This window comes from Petaurus breviceps, unplaced genomic scaffold, assembly GCF_028583685.1.
Source record: "Petaurus breviceps papuanus isolate PSGF00001 unplaced genomic scaffold, PetGlider_PUasm1.0 140, whole genome shotgun sequence".
Lineage (NCBI taxonomy): Eukaryota > Metazoa > Chordata > Mammalia > Diprotodontia > Petauridae > Petaurus > Petaurus breviceps.
In genome coordinates this window covers 406,937-431,790 of record NW_027185698.1, presented here as the reverse complement: position 1 = coordinate 431,790, position 24,854 = coordinate 406,937, and the positions used below count along the sequence as shown (strand labels likewise).

General features: G+C 34.5%; 1 protein-coding gene across 3 annotated transcripts in view; it reads left to right on the top strand.

Moving 5' to 3' along the window:
- The window catches only part of UBE2K (ubiquitin conjugating enzyme E2 K), a 75,377-nt gene that overhangs the window by 30,474 nt on the left and 20,049 nt on the right, over window positions 1–24,854 (top strand). For all 3 annotated transcript variants that reach the window (XM_069068205.1, XM_069068224.1, XM_069068215.1), the window contains one exon: window positions 13,254–13,336. In XM_069068205.1, the coding sequence (XP_068924306.1) occupies window positions 13,254–13,336 (83 nt within the window). The remainder of the gene's footprint in view (window positions 1–13,253; window positions 13,337–24,854) is intronic.

The window sequence follows — 24,854 nt, the reverse complement described above, 5'->3', positions numbered from 1 at the left end:
CCTCAAATTCCAGTTCTTTGCCACCACAAAAAGAGCTGCTATAAATATTTTTATACATGTGGGTTGTTTCCCCTTTTGATGTCTAGTTAAAATTCTGCCTTTGGAATACAGAGCTAGTAGTGGTATTACTGGATCAAAGGGTAGGCCCAGTTTATAGCCCTTTGGGTTCCAAATTTTTCTCCAGAATGACTATATCAAGTCCATGACTCCACCAACAATGCTTTAGTGGAAGCATTTTATTAAGTGACTATGATGTGCTAGACATTGTGCTAAATGCTTTACAAATATTACTTTATTTGATCATTTAAATTTTATCTTAGAAAATTTATTCCTTGTTCTTGTATCTGTTTTTTTTTTCTTCCAATTGATACTTCTTCAAGCATCCTAGTGTTGTCATGATCATTGTGTTGATCATAATTCTTAACTCTTCCAAAATTGTTTTCCCTTACAGTGTTGTAGTTCTTGTATAATTTTTTCTGGTTTTGCTTTATTTCACTCTGCATCTGTTCATAAAAATCTTTCCAGGTTTCTTTAAAACTTGTTGCTTTCATCATTGTCTGCATGATAATTTTTTCAACCATTTTAATTGGGCAGTTCTTTGCTACCACAAAAATTGCTGTGATATAAGTATTTTTATGTTTGTAGTCTTTTCTTTTTTCTTTGGTTTCTTTAGGGTAAATGCCTGGTAGTAATACTGCTTGGTTAGAGACCTTGGGTAGTTTAGAAAATTTTGAAATCTAGTTCAGATTGATTTCTAAAATTGTTGAATCAGTTCATCATTCCACCCACAGTTCATTAATACCCCTGTTCTCTCATAGCCATTCCAGCAATTTTTATTTTCTCCTTTGGTCATCTTTATCAATCTGAAATTTGTTAGATAGAATCTCAGAGTTGTTTTAATTTAAATTTCTCTTGTTATTCTTTGCATATTTTCAAGAAACTTTTAGAGTTCTCCCTTTTTTCTGTCTTATAGAATTTTAGCATTGGGAAAGATAACATCTAATCTTATCTCTCACTAAATATGATAATCTATAGATTGAACATATTCAGTTATCAAAAGCAAACCTGTGTTTAAATGGATAAGTATTTTTTCAAATATTCTTTCCTTTATTGAGCTGACATTCACTGTCCTGTAAAGTTTTGTTATGCTTTAAAAACATTTTCTTTTTGAGTAAAGAGCTATTTTTCCTTCCCTTACATCCCTTTAAATAAAAAGGGAAAAGAAAGCCCTTGTAACAAATATGCAGAGTTAAGCAAAACAAATTCCAGCATTGGCCATATCCAGAAAATATGTTTCTCATTCAGTGCCTTGTATTGAATACTTTTTGTCAGGGTTAGCATTCTTCGTTATCCATCTCCTCTAATTGTGGTTGATCATTGTGTTTAATCAGAGTTCTTAACTCTTTCAAAGTTATTGGTCTTTACAGTGTTGTTATTGTTTGATTAGTTCATCTGGTTCTGAGCACTTCACTTTGTATCATTTTGTATAAGTCGTATAGTTTTCTCTGAAACCATCTGTCATCATTTAAGGACAGTAGTACTCCCATCACATTCATATGCCATAGATTTTTCATCCATTCTTCAGTTCTTATAACTTTTTGTTCTTGGTCCTAACTTTTCTTTTTTGGGGGTGTGTAAAGGGGAGACTCTGAATGTTTTGTGTCAGGATTCTTTTCTGCTGTCCAGTTCAGGTCCAGGCGAGCCCCCTACCCTTTGTCCCTTTCCTTTTGTCTTTTAGATTAGGGTTTCTTAAACTTTTCCTACTCGTGACCCCTTCAGCTTCTTAGATTGTGGATTGTGCCCCAGATAAATTTAAAAGTACAGAATCTTAATGTTGGAGGGAGCCTTAAAGGTTATTTTGCCTAGATTCTCCTGCACTTGAACCTTTTTTGAAATAATATGGTTTCCATAACCTTTAGTTTCTTTTCCCTAGAGTTCACTATAACTCAAAGTTGCTTAGCCTTTAAGATTTTTAACCCATAAATTCACCTCTGACAATAATCTCTTATCCCTACGTTATCCACATATTTCTGAGTTTACTCTTTGCCTTCAACATGAGGTTTAATTCTTCATCTCAATTTTATTGCTTTCATCATCTTTACTCTTTGGTCAGTTATTTAAATGGTATAATTTTCTTCATCTGTCTCTTTCATTTCCTTGACCTTCTTCAACTTTATATAACTCCCAGTCTCCCCATACCCCTCTCATAGCCTAAGACTGGTGGAGAAAGTCATAAAACTATGTTGACTAAGTCTCCTGTAGATAACATATTTGTATGTTATCTAACCTCAACTGGACCCTTTACTACTGCTCTTCTCTGCTTCTCTTTTTGAGATCTTATGTTGAACTCCTTTCTTCTTTTTAAAATAAAAAAAAAATTATGATCTTAGCAATCATGAACAAGTATTCCAGTATTACAACAAAGAATAGAGTATTATTATATGAAAATGCTGTATAAAATTATTATATGAAATTAAATATGGCTTGCACACTAAATATGCACTAATTTACCATTTGTTTATGTTCTCATATAAACTTGTTTTTTCTCTGTAGTTTTTGTTTTATTGATGCTTTTTATGTTTTAAATATCATTTTTCACTAATATAAGCCATATAGAGATCATTCTCCCTTGTAGCCAAAAAAAAATAATCAAATAAAACAAAATAACTCATGACTATGTTTGAAAATATGTATCTCATTCTGCACTTCTATTTCATTTAAGTCTTTAACATTTGCTACTTACATCTTCTTTCATTCTTGCCAGACTGATATATACACACATATATGTGATAGATCCATATAGAACTTATTTATTTTGTGTTTCTCTTCTTATTGGTGATTTAGGGTAATCTTTCATAGCTTTGAAATAGTTATGAAAAATTCATGTTTATACTTTGTGGCTACTTGTCTGTTGGGGAATTACTCTTATTTTATAGCTTTACTTCTGTGTATATGTGTGTGTGTGTGTGTACACATGCACCGTCTTTGATAATAAGATTTTTGTCAGATATATTTGCTATCAAGATTTTTCCCATATGAATGCTTTTGTCATTCTATCCGTGTTACTTTGCTTGTATAAAAATATACATTTTATATTCCTGGAATAGTCAATTTATTCTTCTGTGACTACCTGTCTTTTGTTTATTTTTTAGATAGGTGAGATAGGTAAAGTATGTGTCAGGTACTGTGCCGAGTGTTGAGGATACAAATACAGGCAAACAAGTCAAGATTCCTATCAGAACAGTTTATAATCTGGTAGGTAAAGCCAACATATAAGAAGGGGGCAGAAAGAAAGGTTGTGGAGATGGCTAGAAATGATGTGAGGTCTGAAATCAGGGAAGACAAAGTGAAAACTCAGCTCTAAAGAGCCTAGAGTCATAGGATTTACAGATGAAAAAGGACCTTTGAAATTATCTATTCTATTTCCCTCAATTTACCGATGAGGAAATAGGAAGGACAGCCATGTGGTTCTGCAGATGTTTACTTTTAGGTAAGAATTCTTTTTTATTTTTTTTGCTTTTTGGAGGGCAGTTGGGGCTAAGTGACTTGCCCAAGGGCACATGGCTAGTTTTTTGTGTTAAGTTTCTGAAGCCGCATTTGAACTCAGGTCTTCCTGACTCCAGGGCTGGTGCTCTATTCACTGCGCCACTTAGCCGCCCCTAGGTAAGAATTCTTTTGCCATAGTTGTGAAAGATATCTCCTTTAATTTTGTAAAAAGTCATTTGACCTTTTATGTTTAGATCATGTATCCATTTTGAAGCTTATTGTAGGTGTATGATATAATTTGTTAGCCCTAATGTCATTCTCTTGTCAGATTGCTTTCCAATTTTCCTAGAAGCTTTGCTCCAGTACATGGTGTCCTTTGATTTATCAGACACTGTACTACTTTGATTACTTCTGGACCTTGTAACAATAATAATAATAATAATAACTAACGTTTGTTATTGCAGTGTTTGCAAAGCACTTTATAAATACTCTGTTATTTGATCCTTGCAGCAACCTTAGGGAGTTTTATGCATGAGGAAACTAAGTCAAACTGTTTAGATGACTTGTCTAAAACCATACAGCTAGCTAGTATGAGTCTGAGGCAGGATTTGAGCACAGGTCTTTTTTTTTCTTTTTTTGACTAGTATTTTATTATTTTCTCCCAATACGTGTAAAAACAATTTTTAGCATTTGTTTTTAAAAATTTTAAGTTCCAAGTTCTCTCCCTTCCTCCCCCCTCTACTCCCTGAGATGGTAAACAATTTGATATAGGTTATACATGTAGAAAACATTTCTGTACTTATCATATTGGAACACAGGTCTTCTAACTTCAAGTCCAGTGCACTGTTTATTGAGCGTTCTAGCTGTCTTTTGTTTTTCTAATCTGTACCATTGATCAGCTTTTTTATTTTCTGTTTTTTTTTTAAATTTTTTAAATTTTAAAAAAAAATTTCTTTTTTTTTCATTTTTCAAATGTTTTATTAACTTCTGATTTATATCATTCATTTCCACCAGATTTTGAGTTACGAATTTTCTGTTTTTCCCCTACCCACCACCCCAAAATAGTTCCACAGGATGTCCCCTCCTCCAAACTGCTCTCTCCCATATCTTCTCCCATACCCCCTTTGACTTTACCAGTAGGGCATGGTGGATCTCCATGCCCCAATGCCTGTATATCATATTTCCCAATTACATGTAAAATAGTATTAATTATATATATATATTTAAATATTTGATTTTAAAACTTTGAATTCCAGATTCATTCTCTTCCTCCCTTGTTGCCCACCCTCACTGGGAAGATAAGCAGTATAGGTTGAACATGTGTAGCTAATGCAAAATGTTAACATAGTAGATATATTGTAAAAGACTGGCTTTATTTCCCTCCCTCCTATCCCACCTCCCACTTGTTCTGTTCTCTACTTTGATCCTGTGTCCCCCCCCCCCTTTTTTTTTTAAGCAATTGGGGTTAAGTAGCTTGCTCAAGGTTACATGGCCAGGTGTTTCAGGGTGGGTGCTAAGTGTCTGAGCCCGTTCGATCCCCAGCTCATCCCAACACTGGGACCAGTGCTCCTACTCCTTGTGCTACCTGGCCGTCCCATCCTGTCCCTTTTCAAAAGTGGGTGCTTCCAACTTCCCTCCCCCCCAGCCTGCCTTCCCTTCCATCATCCCCCCTCTCATCTGCTTCCCCCTTACTCTCCTGTAGGGTGAGATACCCTATTTAGTGTGTATTTCATTCCCTCCCCGAGCCAAATTCAATGAGAATAAGGTTGACCAATTTCCCTTTGCCTTCCTATTTTTTCCCTCCATTGTAACCATTTTCCCTTGCCTCTTCTATATGAGATAGTTTACTCCATTCTGTCTCTCCCCATCTCCTCTCATTATACCTCTTAATTTCACCTATTAAGTATCATCCCTTCCTATTAAATTGGTCCTATGCCCTCTATGTATACCTGTAAACATATATACACACATTCACATATGAATTCATACGCCCGTATACCCTCCGATATAGACTATATATATTTCTATTCCCTTCAGCTATTTTCATACTGAGAAAAGTTTCATCAGTTACAATTATCATTTTTCCATGTAGGAATGTTAATAGTTGAACTTTTGATAAGATTTTTTTTCCCTGTTTACCTTCTCATGCTTCTTCTATCTGAATGTCAGATTTTCTATTCAACTCTGGTTTTTTCATCAAGAATGCTTGAAAGTCCTCTATTCCACTAAATGATCATATTTTCCCCTGAAACATGGTACTGAGTTTTGCTGAGTAGGTGATTCTTGGTTTTAATCCCAGCTCCTTTGCCCTCCAGAATATCATATTCCAAGCCCTTGTGTAGAAGCTGCCAGATCCTGAGTTATCCTGATTGTGTTTCTATAGTATTCACATTGTTTCTTCCTGGCTGTTTGTAATGTTCTCTCCTTCATCTGAGAATTTCGGGAACCTGGCTATAATATTCCTAGGAGTTTTCTTTTGGGGATCTTTTTCAGGCGATGATTGGTGGATTCTTTCAACTTCTATTTTGCCCTCTGGTTCGAAAACATCAGGGCAGTTTTCTTTGAGAACTTCCTGGAGGGTGATTTCTAGGTTCTTACTTTGATCATGACCATTTTTGGAGTGAGCTATAAATTTGATTAGTGAAATTCCAAGATTTTTAAATCAGTGAAGTCCTAAATCCAGTTGTCTAGTACAGATGAATATGAATACCTTCTAATCTTATTATGATATTATAAACATTTATTGAATAAATGTATAAATAACTGAATTTTTTCAAATCATCATTGACTTTCTGATAAGACTAAAAGCCTTCTATATTACAATCAACATGTTTGGTTTTCTTCTGATTGGACCATCGAAGGTGTTCTAATAGTATGATAGTCCTCATAAGACCATCATTGGAAATGAGGACTAGTTAGTCATCTTCAAAGGAAATAAGGAAAGCACTTGGTGTCAAGAATTAAATGAAGAGTTGCATGTGGTAGATATCTCGAATGCATCCATTCTGAGCTGCAATAGGCTTTGCAGGTCTTGCTGTGTACACTAAATCTGGCATCAGTATGGAACAGGGAGCCATTTGTCTGCCTAAAGAGAGGTGAACTGGCTTTAGTTAGAAATAGAGCAAGTCAGAGTTCTGGGTGCCAATCAGTACTGTAAATGATCTGGGACCCAATCTTAAAGAAATAAAAAGTTTAAAAAAAGAGAATGGCAAAGGGTAAACACTTTAGGAGTAGGAAGAAAATTATCTCATCACTGTCAGGTGACATTTTTTTCAGTAATTACTGTAATAGAGATTCTTGAAGGCTATTAACTTTTCATATCTGAAATTTCTCCAAGATAGTTCCATTGTCAGTGTTATATACCGTTCTGTCTAACCAACCAGATTGTAAGAAATAAACATTTTTATACTCTAAACTTAATATGCTCTGTGATATTGAGACTACCTGGATTAATAGTCAGTCCCTGCAATATTGTTGCTAGCTAATGTTAATTAGGGAAATTATTTTAGTGTTTAGAAAGTCATCCCTCCCCTTTCCCTTGAGGTGGACAAAGTGATAGTATATCAAAAACTTGATAAAACTATGCGAATTGAAATGTCTATGGTAAATAAGATTTGGGGATGGGTGCTTAGCCAAAATTAGACTAAAATGTTTTAATTTACTCTAACACAGTTCTTGCTTCACTTTTTAAAAGTAATTTTAAAGTCTTTGACATCCTACTCCATTGCCTCATTGTGGTGTGTAGGGATAACCCAGGGTTATCTGATTCTAGATAGCAAATGTAAATCCTGGCAGGTTTTATTATGCAAAGGTTTCAAACAAGGCATGGCCTCAGTAACAGGGACATTTATAGATATCATTTATATAATTTCTTAAGTTTGCAAAGTGCTTTATGAATCCTAGCTTATTTTATCCTCACAGGAACCCTGGGACATAGGTCCTATTTTTATCCCTATTTTTACAGATGAGGAAACTGAGGCAGACAGATGTTAAGTGACATGCCCAGGCTCACACAGCTGGAAATTTTCTGAGGATGGATTTGAACTCATGTCTCTCAGATTCCAAGTCTAACCCTTTATTTTCTGGTCCACCTAACTACCTAAAAAAAGTTATTTAATTCTCATAATAATCTTTTCACTTTAGTAAATGGTATCAAAGTAGTTCAAAAGTGGGCAAAATATACTGAGTCACATGGTTTTTAGGCCATTTATATTGTTAATTTGACTTTTGATGTGCCAGAGCTGCTCTATATCCATCTTGATATTTATCACTACAAATTAAATGAATGAATTTTGGATGAAGGGAAACAAACTTAGTAAGTACTTACTCTGTAAAGCATTATGCTAATAAACTCCGGGTAATAAAAGATCTATTAGTTTACATTCTGATGAGAAAGACAACACTTAAAAAAGTTTTGCCTCCAATTCAAGAGGAAAGGTCCCATAGTTCATAGTGCACTGTTAAAACAGGTTGTAATATAGTTTTAAAAATATAATTTTTACTCCTTTTGAAACTTTGATTAGTGACTGGTTTAGTGAAATTTGTTTTATGCATATTTATTAGCTGTAGCTAAAGTGAAGCAAATTATAGCTAAATGGAAGGATGAATCTACAGATAATTCCTTGGAGAGGCAGAAAAATTGAGTAGGTACAGATGTTTTTATTGTATGTCCAAAGACAAAAAGAAATGTTAATTTATCACATATTTGGCAATTTAATATTATACTCATCATAGTATTTGCAAAAAGGCCACTAAGAATGTCATTACAACTTATGTATCAACATTTGTTGCTGAAAATGAAGAGGGAGATAAGTTCTATGAAAAACTTGATAGGACTCAAAATTAAATCAGTTGATACTTGGTGCCTTCAGTTCAAAAGTGGTATTTGTGAAAAAGAGTTGGTTGAGGAGATAGTATTGAGACACAAATACTTGTACATCATTACAGAGTAGTCTCATGACTATTGAACATATTTTTAAAGAGAATTGGTAAATTCTTGACATGATGAACAACAAATAACATGAAAGAAATGAAATAAATAATATTTCAATAATCATTTGTTTGTGATGTGGGATTTACCCTGAATCAGCTGTCTCTGCAGTCAGACCATTGACTTGTCAAGGCATTGACAGAATTTTCAAAAATTAAGATAGAAGTATAATAATGAGGAAAAGGATATGGTATATAATTGAAATAACTAAACAATTAAATATTTAAATAAAAATTGTAAATGGATGACAGAAGTGATACTGACAGACTGTAGTGATGTTATAGTAAATTTCAGCCATTTGACTTAATTGCCAAGAAAAGAGGGATGGTAGCCCCAGGCAGCCTGGGGTGAGAACATAGACTTGTTTGTAAAATATTAAGAGTAGGGTGATGGTTAATGAAGAGGAGTGTGATCTTGTTAAGCAGAGAGAAGCAGTGAAAGGAAAAATGAGTTTTTAAAAAGTTTGAGAAAAAATCCAGCTAGGCAATGTAATTCCACAGGTAAAGGATGAAAACGGAAGAAAAATAAGAAAGATACTCTTTTAAGAAAAAAAAAAGGGGGGGGGCAGGGCAACTGGGGTTAAATGACTTGCCCAAGGTCACACGGCTAGTAAGTGATAAGTGTTTGAGGGCAGATTTGAACTCAGGTCCTCCTGACTCCAGGGCTGGTGCTCTATTCACTGTGCCACCCTAGCTGGCCCTAGGAAGATGCTCTTAAGTAACTTCATTTTCGAGGACAGTGGAACCACCCTGAACTCCTAACATCTTAGTTCTGGATATTTTATAGTGAAGGCTGAAATAGTACTGAAGGGAACAGAGAAGGAAAAAACTTGATGAAATTTGTATAGATGCACAATTGTTAATGGCAATTAATGATTAATATGAAGGATCTCTTAAAGTGATAAAGATAACAAAGCATTTAAACAAAAATCTCACCCCTTAATAAAACCAAAAAAAGTTAACTGAGAAAATAGGTACTGAACACATTCTTATTATTTCATCTATCTAAAAATCTTTCAGAGTGCATGAAACTCTGATGAAACAGGGGAATCCTTGGTTAAGATTAATAGTGAATAAGTAGTTTTCTTAAAAAAATTTATTTACTTTTAGTTTATAACATTTTAGTTTCACAAGCTTTTGAGATCCAAATTTTCTGAATAAGTAGTTTTAAACCAAGTGATATTTAATAATAGACTGTATATAATTTTTTACTACTTTACAATTGACTGAAGTAAAGATTCCTTTCAACTTCTAACAACAGGGATAACAATATTCAATGACCATTTTCATCATTAACATCAGGTGAGGTATAAGAGAGAGAATTGTATATTCATAAAATGTGTTTATTATGTGATGGAAGAGATCTGCTATAGAGTATTGGTTGAAGAGAAACTGAGGCCCTTCAGATGTTCTTGTTTGCAAGTAGTGATGCGCTGCTTGCATTGAATCTTGGAACATTAAAAAATTTTTTAGAAAAGAATCTATCATCACAAAGAAATATGGCCTGAGTTGAACAAGAAGAAGATAGTGGGTTGGATTCACTTCTAAAAATTGCAAAACTTCCCATAAAGCCAGACACCATTTAAAACTTTCCAATTGTCAGTTAACAAGTATTTATTAAATGCTTGCTATATGCCAGACATTGTGCCACGGAGATAAAGACAGAAATGAAACAGTTCCATATTTTGTGCCATTGCAGTATGGCAGTGAAATGTGGAATACAACGATTCTGAAAAATTAAAAATGTCTGTTAATGGAAATGTATGGAAATGGAAAGGCATGTGGCAGGTGTGAGAACGCTTCAGTGTACAACTGTTGAGTAATATTGAAAAAGCAGGAGTAAAAGAGGGCATCAAAGAAATGATGATATGAAGAGAAGATGGGCTGGCTATCTTGAAGAGTGATAGAAGACAACCAGTCTTTGTCTGCCAGCAGAGAGTAAGAAAACCCTTCAACATAGTGGGTAGGGCTGCCCTCATAGAACTTATGGAGTTGTGATCTATGTAGTTTTAGGAAAAACTCACAGATTGAGATCCATTTGAGTATTATGGTGAAGAGCCAGATAAGGGAAAGGTAAGGAAGGGGAAAAGTAATAGTCATTTGAGTCATCAATATTGATGCTATTTAGTTGTGACTACCCTCTGCTAATGTTTTAAATTACTGAAACGTTTCTTCATTATATCATGTTTTATGTTATGTTGGACTTGAGGACCACATAAGCAACAAAATGGTGAACTAGATGTTTTCTGTGATTCCCGTGACCTCACAAATCATCAGAATAGAAATTATGCACCAAAGAGTAATAAGCAACTTCAGGTATTTCCATGATCTAGGATACCCAGAGTAAAAAAAAAATGTTTTTAAGAAACAAAAAATCTCCCAAGAAAACAACAACCCTAAACCCCAGGAATTGATGCTCACTGACCCTGAGTTGACTTAGCACCTCTTCTCTACCTCCCATGCTACTAGCCAGCAAGACTGCACTATAGACACCCATGGAAGTGATACAAGTTTATATCAAAACCCACTTTCTGAATCCTGACAGCTCACTACTTCCCTTCTCAGCTCTGTGGAGACTCTAGGCTCTGGAGGCTACAAACCAGAAGCACTCTAAGCTGTTAGTTCATAGGAAAACAGGCTCAGAACTGCTGGTGCAGTGCTAGAGAAGTGAAGAATGGATGGAGTGGGACATGTTACTAGGACTGGTTGTGGTGGAGGGCTATGGGTGGCACATAACCAAGCTTGATGGAAAGAACACTGCATCCAGCTGGCTTCACCCAGTTCTGGTTACCTAAAAGTCAGTTGGGGCAAAGCCCTAGACTAGTGATCCATGAATTGTCCAGTATGGGAGGATTGAGATCCAGTCCCCAAGGAGACCCCAATCGAAGGGGAGGAAGACAGGAAATGTATAATGAAAAAAATAAGAGGGAAAAAGACTGAAAGTACCAAAGATTTCAGGAAAAAGAAATCTCAAAGACCTTGAATATGAACAAATAAGTCAACAGAAAAAATATAACAGCAGAAGTGAGGCCTCTTCAGACATAGTAAACTAGTTCAGGCATTTATGAATAAATAACTGCAAGACAGGAAAATGATTCAACATTTGATCAGACATTACCCTGTGGAATTTGGGGAGAACATAGAACTATATATTTTTTGCAATGTCCGTTAGACTAGAATTTGTTGTTATTTTGGTTGATTAACCTTGAAATTCTGGCATATATTACACATAAAAGCAAGATATATTAACATCTTGAGTATCCTCAAATTGCTTACCTTGAGACATTTTTAAAATCTAAAATTGTCAATTAGATTGAGAAAACCTACCAGTGGTATTTTGTCCCTTAAACTGGAAATAGAATTCTTATTTTATATATATGACATAGAATGTTTTTCCTTTTAAAAAAATCTTTAAATTGAGAAAGGTTATTTTAGGATCTATTCTGCTCTAGTGGCACATAGTAGGTGAGGTCAATACTGACTTTATGCTTCTCACAAAGTACTTTTAAAGACAGGATGTAAGTTCTCACATAAATGTTTTTTGCTTAAAGCAAGCCTATTGTTGTGCTGTTCAGTATACTTATTTAAATTAACTGCTCTTCTCAAGCTCCTTGAATTTGAGGCACAAGTGACATAAATTGGTGCACTCTTCTGTATATTGGAAATAATTGGAACTGCTTTTTTAAGGAGTATTTGAATAATAACATAAGAATTGAAACTATTGCTTTGATGTCTTTCCCGAGAAGTGGCTCTGTAATAAGTGAGAATTATTCCTATAGTCTTTATTCCACCAAGAATATAAAAGTTTATATAAAAAACTGGATATGGGTTTGTAGCAGCCCTTTTAATAGCAACAAAAAAGGAAACTAAAATAAGTGCCCATTGATAATGTGATATTACTTAACAAATTGTGATGTGTGAATGCAATGGTATGTTGTAAGAAATGTAAAATACAAGAAATTCAGAGAAATATCAGAATATTTGATGCCAAGTGAAGAAAGCATAATATAGGAGAGCAATTTAATACATGGTCCCTGCAATAATGTAAGGGCAAATAAAAAAGGCCAAACTGTTAATTGTAATGGACATCTAAGTTCCAAAGACCAGAGAAATGAATTTCCTTTTTATTAATAGAGCTTGGGAGAGTACTTACAATGTGACATATGTTTGCAACTTTAGTCTGTTGTTTTTGGTTTACTGTTTTCCTTTCTTCCAAGGCAGTAGTTAAATGGAGTGGGAATTGATTGGTGTAAAAATATTAGGCATCAATAAAACTCGAAACAAGAGAACGTAGAAGAGCCTCGTCAGGTGGAGTGCTACCTTGTGCTCCTCCTGTACTCTTTCTGTCTTCCTCCAAAATCTTTTCCTTGTTCTATTTTTCCTCACTTAAGTTGAAGTCAGTAAAGAACCGGCAGATGTCTTTATGTCACTTATTTTGATACCTAATTTTACCTTTTTTTCCCATATCTCTATTATAAATTGTTTACAGGCAAGGGACTTCTGTATCCCACTTAGTAGATGCTTAGTACTTGATAAGTTGAATTAAGCAAAAGGGGAAGAAATTGGTAAAAAGATCTTTTTGAAATGATGCCTCCCTTGCCTCTGATGACTGTAATTTCTAGTTAAAAATGCCACCATAATGTTAATAAGTGAGTGAAAGATCTTACTGCTCTTGAAGACCAACAGCATTTTTAAAGTTAATTTGACTTTATATATTTTTTATAGTGGGTATTTCTGTTTACAAAAATCTTAAGTAATGCTTTATATATACATTCTAGGTGCGGTTTATTACTAAAATTTGGCATCCTAATATTAGTTCTGTCACTGGGGCCATTTGTTTGGATATCCTGAAAGATCAATGGTAAGAAATTTTTATTTTTCTTTTCTTCCCTCCTTCCAGTATCCCTCCATCGAGTACTAATAGTGATGATTACACTGTATATCATATCTCTTGACTATTAAAGGATTTGTTATGCTTTCCTTTGTCCTTTTCTTGGGTTATTATAAAATCAGATATTTTGAAGCCACTTATTTGGAAATAGGTGATTTTCTTGGAAGTTAGAGAAGATTATTTACAATTCTAATTTCCCATTTTGAAAACTAGTGAATGTAATATATCTACAAATTCATTTTTCTTCCAGGTGGCTTCTTTTGAAGGGGTATTTAAAGAATGTTTCTTAAAGAAGTGAATTTGATTCTGTATACATGGAATGCAGATCTCCCCTTTATCATCCAAAATAGTTGAATTGTTTTTGACCATGAGAAAAGATCTCTTAGTAGTCTGTTTTTTTGAGGATAAACCTCAGTGAATTTTATTTAGACTGATTCTTAAATGAGAAACAGAAAAATATGTTATGGAGCCTTACAATTTAGATGGACCTAGTATAATTATTAATAATAATTATAGGTAGCTAGTATTTGTATAGTGCCTACTTAAGTGTACCTAGCACTGTGCTAAGGGCTTTACAAATATTATTTCCTTTGATCTTCACAACAACCTTGGGAGGTAGGTGCTATTATTATCCCCATTTTACAATTGAGGAAACTGAGGCAAACCGGTTAAATGACTTGCCCAGAGTCATATGGTTTATCTGAGAACAGATATGAACACGGATCTTCCTGACTGGTCTGAGTGCTTTATCCATTGTGTACCACATGATAGTCTCAAGAAACATGGAGAATTTTGATGGAGACATAAGTAACATTGGGCTAGAAATACACATTAATGTGAAGCTTTAGATGTTGGATGTCTTGTGAAAAATCAATTTAAGTAGAAATGAAAGATACTAATCTTAGAAAATGAAATAAACAACTATATAATACAAAGTGATAAGTTGTATAAGCATGATTAAATATAGATATGGGCTATAGTAGAGCACAGATCAGGCCAAATTATGTGGGGCCCATGAATTAGTCCTTTTATTATGTATTAGATTGCATGGTAGATGTTTCACATTTTCAGCAGAATTAACTAGAAGAATTACAAGGAAGTGCTTTTTATGTATGAAAATACTTGCCAATTCTTTTTTACTGTACTAACACTTAATATTAAATATTGTATTTTAATGGTATTATTTTAAATATTCACTGAAAATTATCTTCAGAGGACTCCCTTTTCATTTTTATTAGATTTTAAATTACCATTTAGTGACTGCTGTGATAACTATATTAATTGACTTTACAGAATGCCTTTGAAGTTCATTCATTTAAAAAAACTTCTTCATAAATTTTATCTTGATTTTATAAAAATAGCATATTACCAGAGAGTCAGGAATGTAACAAGTCAATTCTAAATAATTAAATGTAAAACTTCAAAGTGAATAGGTAGATTTTAGCTGTTTTCTTAATTGATTATAAAGGGCAGAATGGTTTAAGTACTTTTATTAGTGAGAGTTTTGACCTTATGTGAAAATTTTCTGGCTCAGTTCATTGGGTGAGATTCATTTGGTATTCTTGTTGAAAAAATTAATTTTGCCTTGCTGACCCTTCTCTGAGAACTAAAAATATTAATGTGTCTTGTGGCCCTTTCCTGGTATTTGGAGTCAAAGCCTCTTTTCAGCAGGTTAGTTTGGAGTAGCTAGCTATAGTTGCATTCAAGTTCTTTTCCTTTTTTCCTCTGTATTGAGTTTAACTTTCTGATTAGTTTCATATCTTTTTTCCTCTGATTCTGAAATAATTCTGGTGTTGATAACTATTTCCTATCAAGATAGGCAAAGTCTTTTAAAAAATTGTTTGGGGTGATTACTGCATTTAGAGCTTTCTTTCTTCTTGGAAAAAATACTCCTGACATACAAATTTTTGAGTAATCTATCTGGATTTTAAGTCATATTTTCCAACTTTGTTCCTTTCACATGTGGGTCTCTTTGGGTTGAAGTCACCAAGTATAAAGGTATAATGTTGACTTAATGTGAAAGATAATTTTTCATTATCTACATAGAATTTTTCTTTGGCTTTGTTTGCTTCAGTTGCACCTGTCTACTTGCTTATGCTTGTTTTAGTGTCTTTGGTGCATGATGAAAGCAACTCTAACAGTTTATTAATTTTAAAATCGCATTTCAGTCAGAAAAATCCCACAACAACCTAACATCTCAGATTTTACTTGTGATTTCATATAATCAGAACTGGAAGTGACATTAGAAGTAATCTAGTCATATACTTCCCCTGTTACTTATTAGGAAACTGAAGTCTTGAGAGTCCAAATGAGTTGTCCAAGATTATACAGTTAGTGTGTGGCAGAGCTGATTACTATGTACTTCTGGTTTCATATGGGCACAAATAATCCTGCTCTTTCATATAGACACAAATAGTACTGCCATAAAGAATCCAGGAAGCTTTTCTATAGTTTACGAAGGGAACGAGGGAACAAGCATTTAATTGCCCAGTGTGTGCCAGGCACTATGTTTAGTGCTTTATAAATATTTTATTTGATCCTCACAACGACCCTAGGAGGTGAGTATTACTATGATTTCCATTTTACATTTGAGGAAACTGGGGCCAATTTGCCCCAGTCTAGAAAGTTTCCGAGGCCAGATTTGAATCTGACGTCAGACCCAGTCCTCTGTCCACTGTGTCAGCTATAGTTGCTACACTAGGGTAAGAAACTGAAGATTTTAGAAGGCTACAGTAGTATTTCTGTGTCTGCTGTTGATTGATGACAAGGGCTTCAGAAGAAAAGGCATAATTTGAAAGTGAGTAGCTTGTCAGAAAATGTTCTCTAAAGAAGAGGTTTTGGATTTTTGGACATTAACTTAAAATAGAATAATGACAGGATTTTGGCGAGGAAAGAGTTTACCTAACAAAGTTTGGTAAAAGTATATTTTTCTGAAGTTTTAAAAATCTAATTTAAAGAGCTGTGATTGCAAAAGAAAATAAAAATTGCCCAAGTATATCTATCACCCTAGACACTATAGAGATAAACTTCAATATCTGAAGAAAAATAACAAGAAATTCACAGTAGGGGAAAAAAAAGTCAAACCAACAAAGGAGTCAGTAATGAGATTCATTGCCTCAGCTGTATATATAAATGTACAAAATATGGGTAATAAGTGAGGTGAAACAGACCAAGGAAATATATTTGACTGCATTGATACCATTGAAATATGGTTCTGGAGGGGTAGTCTTAATTCAAAGGAATAGATTAAGTTTAAAAAGGAAAAAGGAATGGTGGAGAGTAGAATAAGTAACATTATTTATTGTCAATATATTTCTCTGAGGAAATCAGAAAGCATGTTCAGTAGCAGAAATAGAAGTGAAGTGTAATAATTCCACTCTTATTTGAAGCTTGATGATAATTATATAATTCACATAATATATGATTACATATTATTTATAATTCTATAATTGATATTAACATTAACAATAATAATATTAATCAATATAATAATATATTATGTCATAATATATAATACTATCCATATAGTAATTGTATCATATATGTCATAATCATAAAAATATAAAACCTAGGTAGAAGGAAAGATATAGAAGACAAGTTTGAGATAGTTCACGTGTCTGAGGTGAAGACATGCTGATGATAGTGATAATAAAATTCAGTGCCTTGGATGTTTGCTGTGTAAGAGTACCTAATAATTTCTTGTTTAATCGTAATTTTTCCTTCAAAATGGAGGAGGCATCGAAGGGGACTTCAGTATTGGATTCTTAGCAGCAAGAAAAATTGACAAGAACTTTCCATGAAAAGTGGTAACTTCATTTTAGCATTTATAATAGAAGAGCAGACAAAAGCTTGAAATAGTTAAGCATGCACAAAAGTTTTTGACACTCTTATTTCAAAGACTGTTGGAGAAAGGACAGTAGAACTCATAACTTCTTCGAATAAAATTCTGCATGGGAAGTTAAAGTAGGAGAGATTGGTTGTTCTCATAAAGAGTGTCAGCAAAGAATTTGATGAAATTTTTCACACTGTGTGGAGAAGATAAAGAGATGCAGATTTCAAAGTGATTGAAAGGAGTCCCTTAAACCCTGTTTGCCTCAGTTTTGGCAAATAACTTATTGAGAGGGAAGAACTGCAGGAACATTGTTCACTAATGAGCTCTTATCTTTGTTCAGTGTTCCCAAGCCTCAGGTTCTTATTGTGGGGTTCTGCAGATTTCTCCTAGTATTTTCTTATCAGACCAGTCAAAGGGTGGTCATTAATAGTTCATTGTAAACTTGGAAGGAAGAGTCTTAATGAAGTGCTTCAGAAATTTGTCCTTGGCTCTGTGTTCTTTAAAAAATCAGTTGCTTAGATAAAGGCATAGGTGACATGCTTTTGAAATTTGAAGATGACACAAAGCCAGAGAGGGATAATTAACATGTCTGATGATGATTAGTATCCCAAAAGATCTACCTGGTTAGAACATTGGGCTGGAGGAATGTAATTAGGATAGATGTAAAATTTTTTCTTTGGAGGATCTTAGCAAGAAGGAATATGATTAGAATTGTGTGCCTGACTTGACCAATACCAATTATGAGCATATATTAAGCACCTACTGTGTGACAGATTCAATGCTAGGTCCTGAGGATACAAAGAAGACAATATTTCAGTTCCTGCCATCAAGGAATTTTCTTTTTATCAGGATGTGCCTCTAAGTAAATTGAAAAAGTATATATAGAGTGATTTTATTGGATGGCTGGAGAGTTCAAGGAAGGCCTCATAAGTGGTAGCTTAACTTGACTTAAGTTTTGAAAAGAAATACAGATTCTTAGAGGTGGAGGTGATGATGGGACTAGATTATAGGCACATATTCTTACACTAGTTCAGAGGCATGGAGAAAGAAAATAAATTGTTTTTTTTAAGAATCAGGAAGGTATTCCAGTTTGATTAGAATTTTCTATGTAAAGGGGAAGAATGTGTAATAAGATTGGGAAGATCATCTGTAACCTGATTGTGAAGGTAATTAAATGTAGTTTATCTTGGAGGTAGTAGGGAGCCACTCAAACTTTTTTAGTAGGTGCTTTTAGAATAGCACTAACAGGAAGAGGTGGTATTTCAAGAGTTGAGCATTTTGGTGTCTTTCTTTCCCACGGTATGACTGCCTGTCAAATTTGTTAAAGTAGTAGAAGTAGTCTATGGCAGACATGACTGTGAAAATAATTTTTTCAGGGTTTTTCTGAGGATCAACCTCAAAGGAGGAGAACAGGAACACCAGGAGAAAGGTCACCAAAGTGTTCATCATTATGGAGTATGTCCTTCACAAAATCTAGATTTTAGAGGGCTTTCCTAGCTATGGTACAGTTATCCAGATAGTCCTTTTTATTGCTGGCTTTGTCCAGATTTCATTAAACCCCAGAATTCTGTAGGGCCTTTTCAGTGGTGTATTCTTGGGTATCCAGAAGAAGTGTTCTTTGACATCAGTGGTGAAAAACAGAATGGATAAGAAAATGGAGTATGCTCAAATATAAAGGACATATTCCTGAATATGCAGTCTTCTGATTGTGTGTGTATGTAAGTGTACCTAAGTATGTGCTTGTATGATATAGCTCTGGAGCTATGGATAAACATTGTTTTGGGCCCAAAATTGTTTAATAGGAGGAAATTGGTCTGGCTTACATTTGAGCACTTTTTCATATATCCCAATATGACTCTTGTTGCTGAAGTCCAACTTTGAAACACTGATATTCTCCCAGTTATGCTTATATGCAGCTGTGATTCATGGAACTAAGTGATTATTGAAGAATCACAATTGCATATATCTGCCAAAAGGAGTTTTGTCAGTAGGTAGCAGTATCTTACCTATTTTGACTTCATATGTGGTGTGGTATAAAATTCATGATCCTTCTGAGACAGGCCTTCACAGCTTGTAGCCCACAGGCTGCTTGTGGTGCACCAAAGGATTTTCTCTACATACAAAGGATGTTTTCCTCTGTATTTTTCATGGGGCTGCTCTAAATCCTTTGGTGGGCCACAGGTCACACAGGCTTATTCTAGGACATATATGAGAAGGAAATTAAGTATATCATTCAAGGAATAAGAATACAGGATAGCAGATTGTTGGTTTTAAGTGCTATTATTAACCTAGCCATAAACATATTAAAAGAACCACAGTGGATAGTCAATGGAACAACAAAGATGGGAATTACACAGGATGAGAAAGGGATCAATTTTGATATATGACAATGGGGAGAATATTCATAACTGATCAGATTACATATTCACTGAATAAATGGAGGATAGTGATGAAGTTTTTGATAGAAAAATAAGTACTAAGGGAAAGGATTACTAGGGTGAGTTTTTCATTTAAGAAATACTTAACACTCGTTAAGCATTGAGAGACAGAAAGTTTAGATGATAGATACTGTTCTAAAGCCTGTTGTACCACAAATCTGTTGGTGAGGTTAGTATACTTTGAGAGCCTTAGGCCCTGCATATTGGAATGCTAGAAACTGAGCCCTAGAACATAAATACAGTTTTTCTTGAGATGTATTTAATGAGAATTAATACAGTTATTGAACATATGGTAAATTTTAGCTCAGTGATGAACATGAAACCCAATATAATGATACCTATTAAGCACATTGATTATAATGATAATTCCTGGCTTAATATAAATTTATAAATCCTAAGTCTTAATCAAAAATGCTTTTTAAAAAGCACATAAGTATACAAAGTGGATGATGATTAATTACTTCTGGGCCTGTTTGGAATTTCAGTCAGCAAACATTTATTAAATACCTGTTATGTACCGGGCACTATTCTAGGTACAAGGGAGAATGGGGCTTGATAGAAAGTCAGAATGAATAACTTTATGTTAAATGTTATCATGTATCATAAACTGTGCTGTGCCTTGGGGATGCATATAGAAAATTGATAGTTCCTACTATAAAGGAACTCATATTTTTTCTAGGGAAGGGATTCTTAACTTTTTTTTTTAATTTTTATTTTTTTAAAAGCAATTGGGGTTAAGTAACTTGCTCAAGGTTACACGGCCAGTTTTTTTGTGTGTGGGGGTGTGTGGGTGTGAAGTATCTGAGGCCAGAACTGATTCCAGGTGTCGCGACTCTGGGGCTGGCGCTCTTACTCACTGCACCCCTTAACCTTTTCTTGTGTCATAGATCCCATTGGCAGTCTTGTAAAGACAGTTGTCTCCTCAAAATAATGTATTTAAATGTATAAGAAAATACTTAGAATTAGAAACAGAACCAATTGTATTGAAATGCAGTTATCAGAATATTTCTAAAAAATTTCATGGACCCCAGCTTAATAACCTTGCTACTAAAGAGACACACCTAAACTACAGGGTTTATATAGCCCTAGTAGTTGTTAGGGTCTGTCAGGAAGGCAGATGGTAAGGTATCTTCTTCATTGTCTTTCCATTGATAAACTGTGTCCATTTTTGGCATTGAACCTACTTATAGTGTCAAGGACACTCTTGGACAGCCTAAGGATGCTGATGTGTACATTCTTTTCTGTTCTTCAGTAGATTTGGCTGGTCTAGTAGTGATGCACTGTTTAGCCCTGATGATCCATAAGACAGGAAAACAAAGCAAGCAAAGTAGTCTGATTCCATCAACAAATAATAATTTAATTGATGCTATTTTTGTATATATGATCTTTATTCTTTTTGTCCTCTCTGTAGCCTCTTACACTGTTACTTTTTTTTCATGATACTGTCTTCTCATTACTTTATCCTAGTTATACCTGTTTGATTACCTTTTCTCACTGTCTTTGTTGGGTCTTCATCTACCACACACCCCTTTTTCTTCTCTATAGTATTTTGCTTTTAAATTTCATCAGCCTCTTGTTAATTGGATTCATTTAACATCTCCATGATTCTCTAGACTTACTTATCTAGCCCTAACTTCTCCTGAACTCCTCCCAGTTGCTAGTGGATCATCTTGAAATGAATATCCTGGAGTTTTTGTTATCAGCATGTCTAAAACTGAATACATTTCCCTGCAAATTCTCTACTCTTCTGAACTTTCATAGTGATGAGGGTGCTAGTTACCCAGGTTGACTTAAGAGCTTAGGTATTATCCTCAACTCTTCATTCTCTATAGCTTATGTTCAGTCTCTTGCCAAGTGTTATTGATTCTGGCTTTCCAGTATGTGTAGTTATGTGCTCCCCTTCTCTCTTCTGACACTGCTACCACCTGCATATTAGTCCTTATGACCTTCTGCTGTCTCTCTCTGATAGTGTTCTCTTTGGTGTTTAATGCCATTCATAATCTGCCCCCTTCCTACTTTTCTAGTTTTTTTATATACTCATTTGTTAAGTTGATCTCCCTAAGCTCAGGTCTGAATATCCTTAACTCTTGTCACCCCTAGGGTCAAATGTACACTCGTTTGTTTGTTTTTTCAAGCCCTTTATAACTTGCTCCCTTTCCACCTTTCTAGTCTAATTACAAACTTTATTCCTCTTCACATACTTTGCAGTCTGGTAATACTGAACTCTTTGGTATTCCTTGAACAAGACACCTTATGTCCTTACTCTGTGCATTTTCATTGGCTGTTTCACATACCTTTTCTTCAACTCCTGGCTTCCCTGACTGCCTGTAGATATTAGCCAAAATGCCACTTTATGCAAGAAGCCTTTTCTGGGTTTCTCTCCCCTGGCCCAGCCCCTTAATGCTAGTGCTTTCCTTTAGTATTACCTCAGGGTTACCCTGTGTGTGCGTGTGTGTATGTATATATGTTTTTTGTATGTAGCTGTTTGCATATTGTTTCTCCCATTAGATTGTAAGCTTTTTGAGAATAGAAATTGTTGCTTTCTCTGTATCCCCAGTGCTTGGCACAGTGCCTATATTAAGGAATGTTAAGGGGTCCCCTGAACTTGTTGTTTTGAGTTGGCATATTTTCCTGAAACACCGGACCCAGAGTATTCAGGAAGCCCTGAATGTGGCAAGGACGAAGGACACCCCTAAACTGACATAATTTGTTGTTTACATCCCAGACTGGATTCTCTATGTGTCCTTGGGAGTCAAGACAGGTGCCAGTCAGTCTGCAGTAGACTGGAAAACTGCTCATGGAGCTGGGACCCTTGTAGATAAGCAGACCATCCTATCTTCATAATCTAGCTTCTGCTATTTGTCCTTTCTTGAATAGGACCATAACATACAAGGGAATTGGATTTAAGTAGATAGATGAGAAAATCATTCTTAAAGAAGATACAGAGAGCATTATTACAAAATGTAAAATAGATCATTTTGATTATATAAAATTAAAAAAGCTTTTGTACAAACAAACGTAATGCAACCAAAATTAAAAGGAAAGCAAAAACTGGGAGAAAAATTTGCAACAAGTATTTCTGATAAAGGCCTTATTTCTCAAATATATAGAGAACTGAGTCAGATTTATAAAAATACAAGTCATTCCCCAGTTATTAAATGGTCAAAGGTTATGAACAGGAAATTTTCATACAAAACAAAACTATCTATAGTTATATGAAAATGCTCTACATCACCTTTGATTAGAGAAGTGCAAATTTTAAAACAGTTCTGAGATGCTATCTCATACCTATCAGATTGACTAATATGACAAAAAAAGGAAAATGTTGGATGTTGGAGAGGATGTGGGAAAACTGGGACGCTAATGCACTGTTTGGTAGAGTTGTGAACTGATCCAATGATTCTGAAGAGCTATTTGGAACTCTGCCCAAAGGGCTATAAAAGTGCATACCCTTTGATCCAGCTATACTACTTCTAGGTCTGTATCCTATAGACATCTAGAAAAACGGAAAATGAAATATTCATACAAAAATATTTATAGCAGCTCTTTTTGTGGTGGCTAAGAATTGTAAATCGAAGGAATGCACATCAATTGGGGAATGGTTAAACAAGCTGTGGCATATGATTGTAATGGAATATTGTTATGCTATAAAAAATGACAAGCAAAATGCTTTCAGAGAAGCCTGGAAAGACTTAGATGAACTGAGGCATAGTGAAGTGAATAGAACCAGGAGAACGTTGTACACAGTAACAGCAGTATTTTTTGATCAACAGTTGTGAATGACTTAGCTATTTTCAGCAGTACAATGATCCAAGACAGTCCCAATGGACTAATAATGAAAGCATACTGTTTGCCTCCATGGAAAGAGCTGATACTGACTGAATAGACTGAAACATGATGTTTTTCACTTTTTCTTTAATTTTTTGCTTTTATTCAATTCTTGTACAAAATGACTATTATGGAAATGTTTTACAGAATTGCACATATATAATCTATATCTGATTGCTTACTGTCTCAGGGAGGGAGCTAGGGTAGAGGGAGGGGATAGAATTTGGAACTCAGAACTTTAAAATGTTAAAAAAAATTGAAGAAGAAAAAACTGTAGCACTTCTCCACTGACTAAGGGTGGGAAGTATATTTCTTCTACAGATATCTGGATCAATACTGGTTATTGCATTGTACTTATATTCTTGTGTTTTTCGTATTATTTTCCTTTACATGATTCTATTCATTATTTATATTCTCTGTTGTCTTGCTCTGTAACTGTACATATAATACTTTAAATATTCTCTTAATTTCTCATGTTTGTCATTTCTTCTAAAAATAGATTTTTATCCTCTCCTGTCTCCCAGAGAGCTATTTCTTATAACAATTTAAAATTTTAAAAAGGCAGAAAAGAACAATTTAGCAAAACCAGTTAGCATAAGAAAAAGTCTAATATATGATGTCCAGAAGTCTAATCTTTGCAGCGGGTTGGAAGAGGCATCTTTTAATGTTTATTTACTCATTCATTCATTTATTTAAAAGGAGGGGGTCAGTAGTGACCATTATAATTTGTAAAATTCAGTTTTGATTGTTTTTTTTTTTTTGTTCTCTTTTATTTTTTTTGTCATTTGAACATTTTTTCATGGCTCTGCTTAATTCCTTTGCATTGGTATTCATCCTTTTTGTTGTTTCAGCACCTTCAGGTATAGTTTTTATCTGGTTAACCATTTCATAATTGATCTGTTGTTTTTATTGCTTCTATAAATATTTTGGGATATATGGACCTTTTCTTTATGTCACTGAATCTGGTATTTTTTTATTGTACAATGACATACAAATATATTTTTACTTTTGTTTATCTGTTCACCAGTCTGTGCGTACCAGTTGTGTTTCCATTTTATTTTTCTACCACAAAGAATAATGGGTTTTGTTTTTGTTTTTGTTTTTTTTTGGAAAAGCATGGGATCTTTCTGTGATATTCTTGGTTTACTTTCTTAGTGGTAACACTCAATCTTAAAGGATATGAATGGGGGTCAGCTAGGTGGTGTAGTGAATATAGTACCAGCCCTGGAGTCAGGAGGACCTGAGTTCATATCTGGCCTCTGACACCTAACACATACTAGCCGTGTGACTTTGGGCAAGTCACTTAACCTCAACTGCCCTGCCTTCCCCCTCCAAAAAGCAAAAGAGAGAGAGAGAGAGAGAGAGAGAGAGAGAGAGAGAGAGAGAGAGA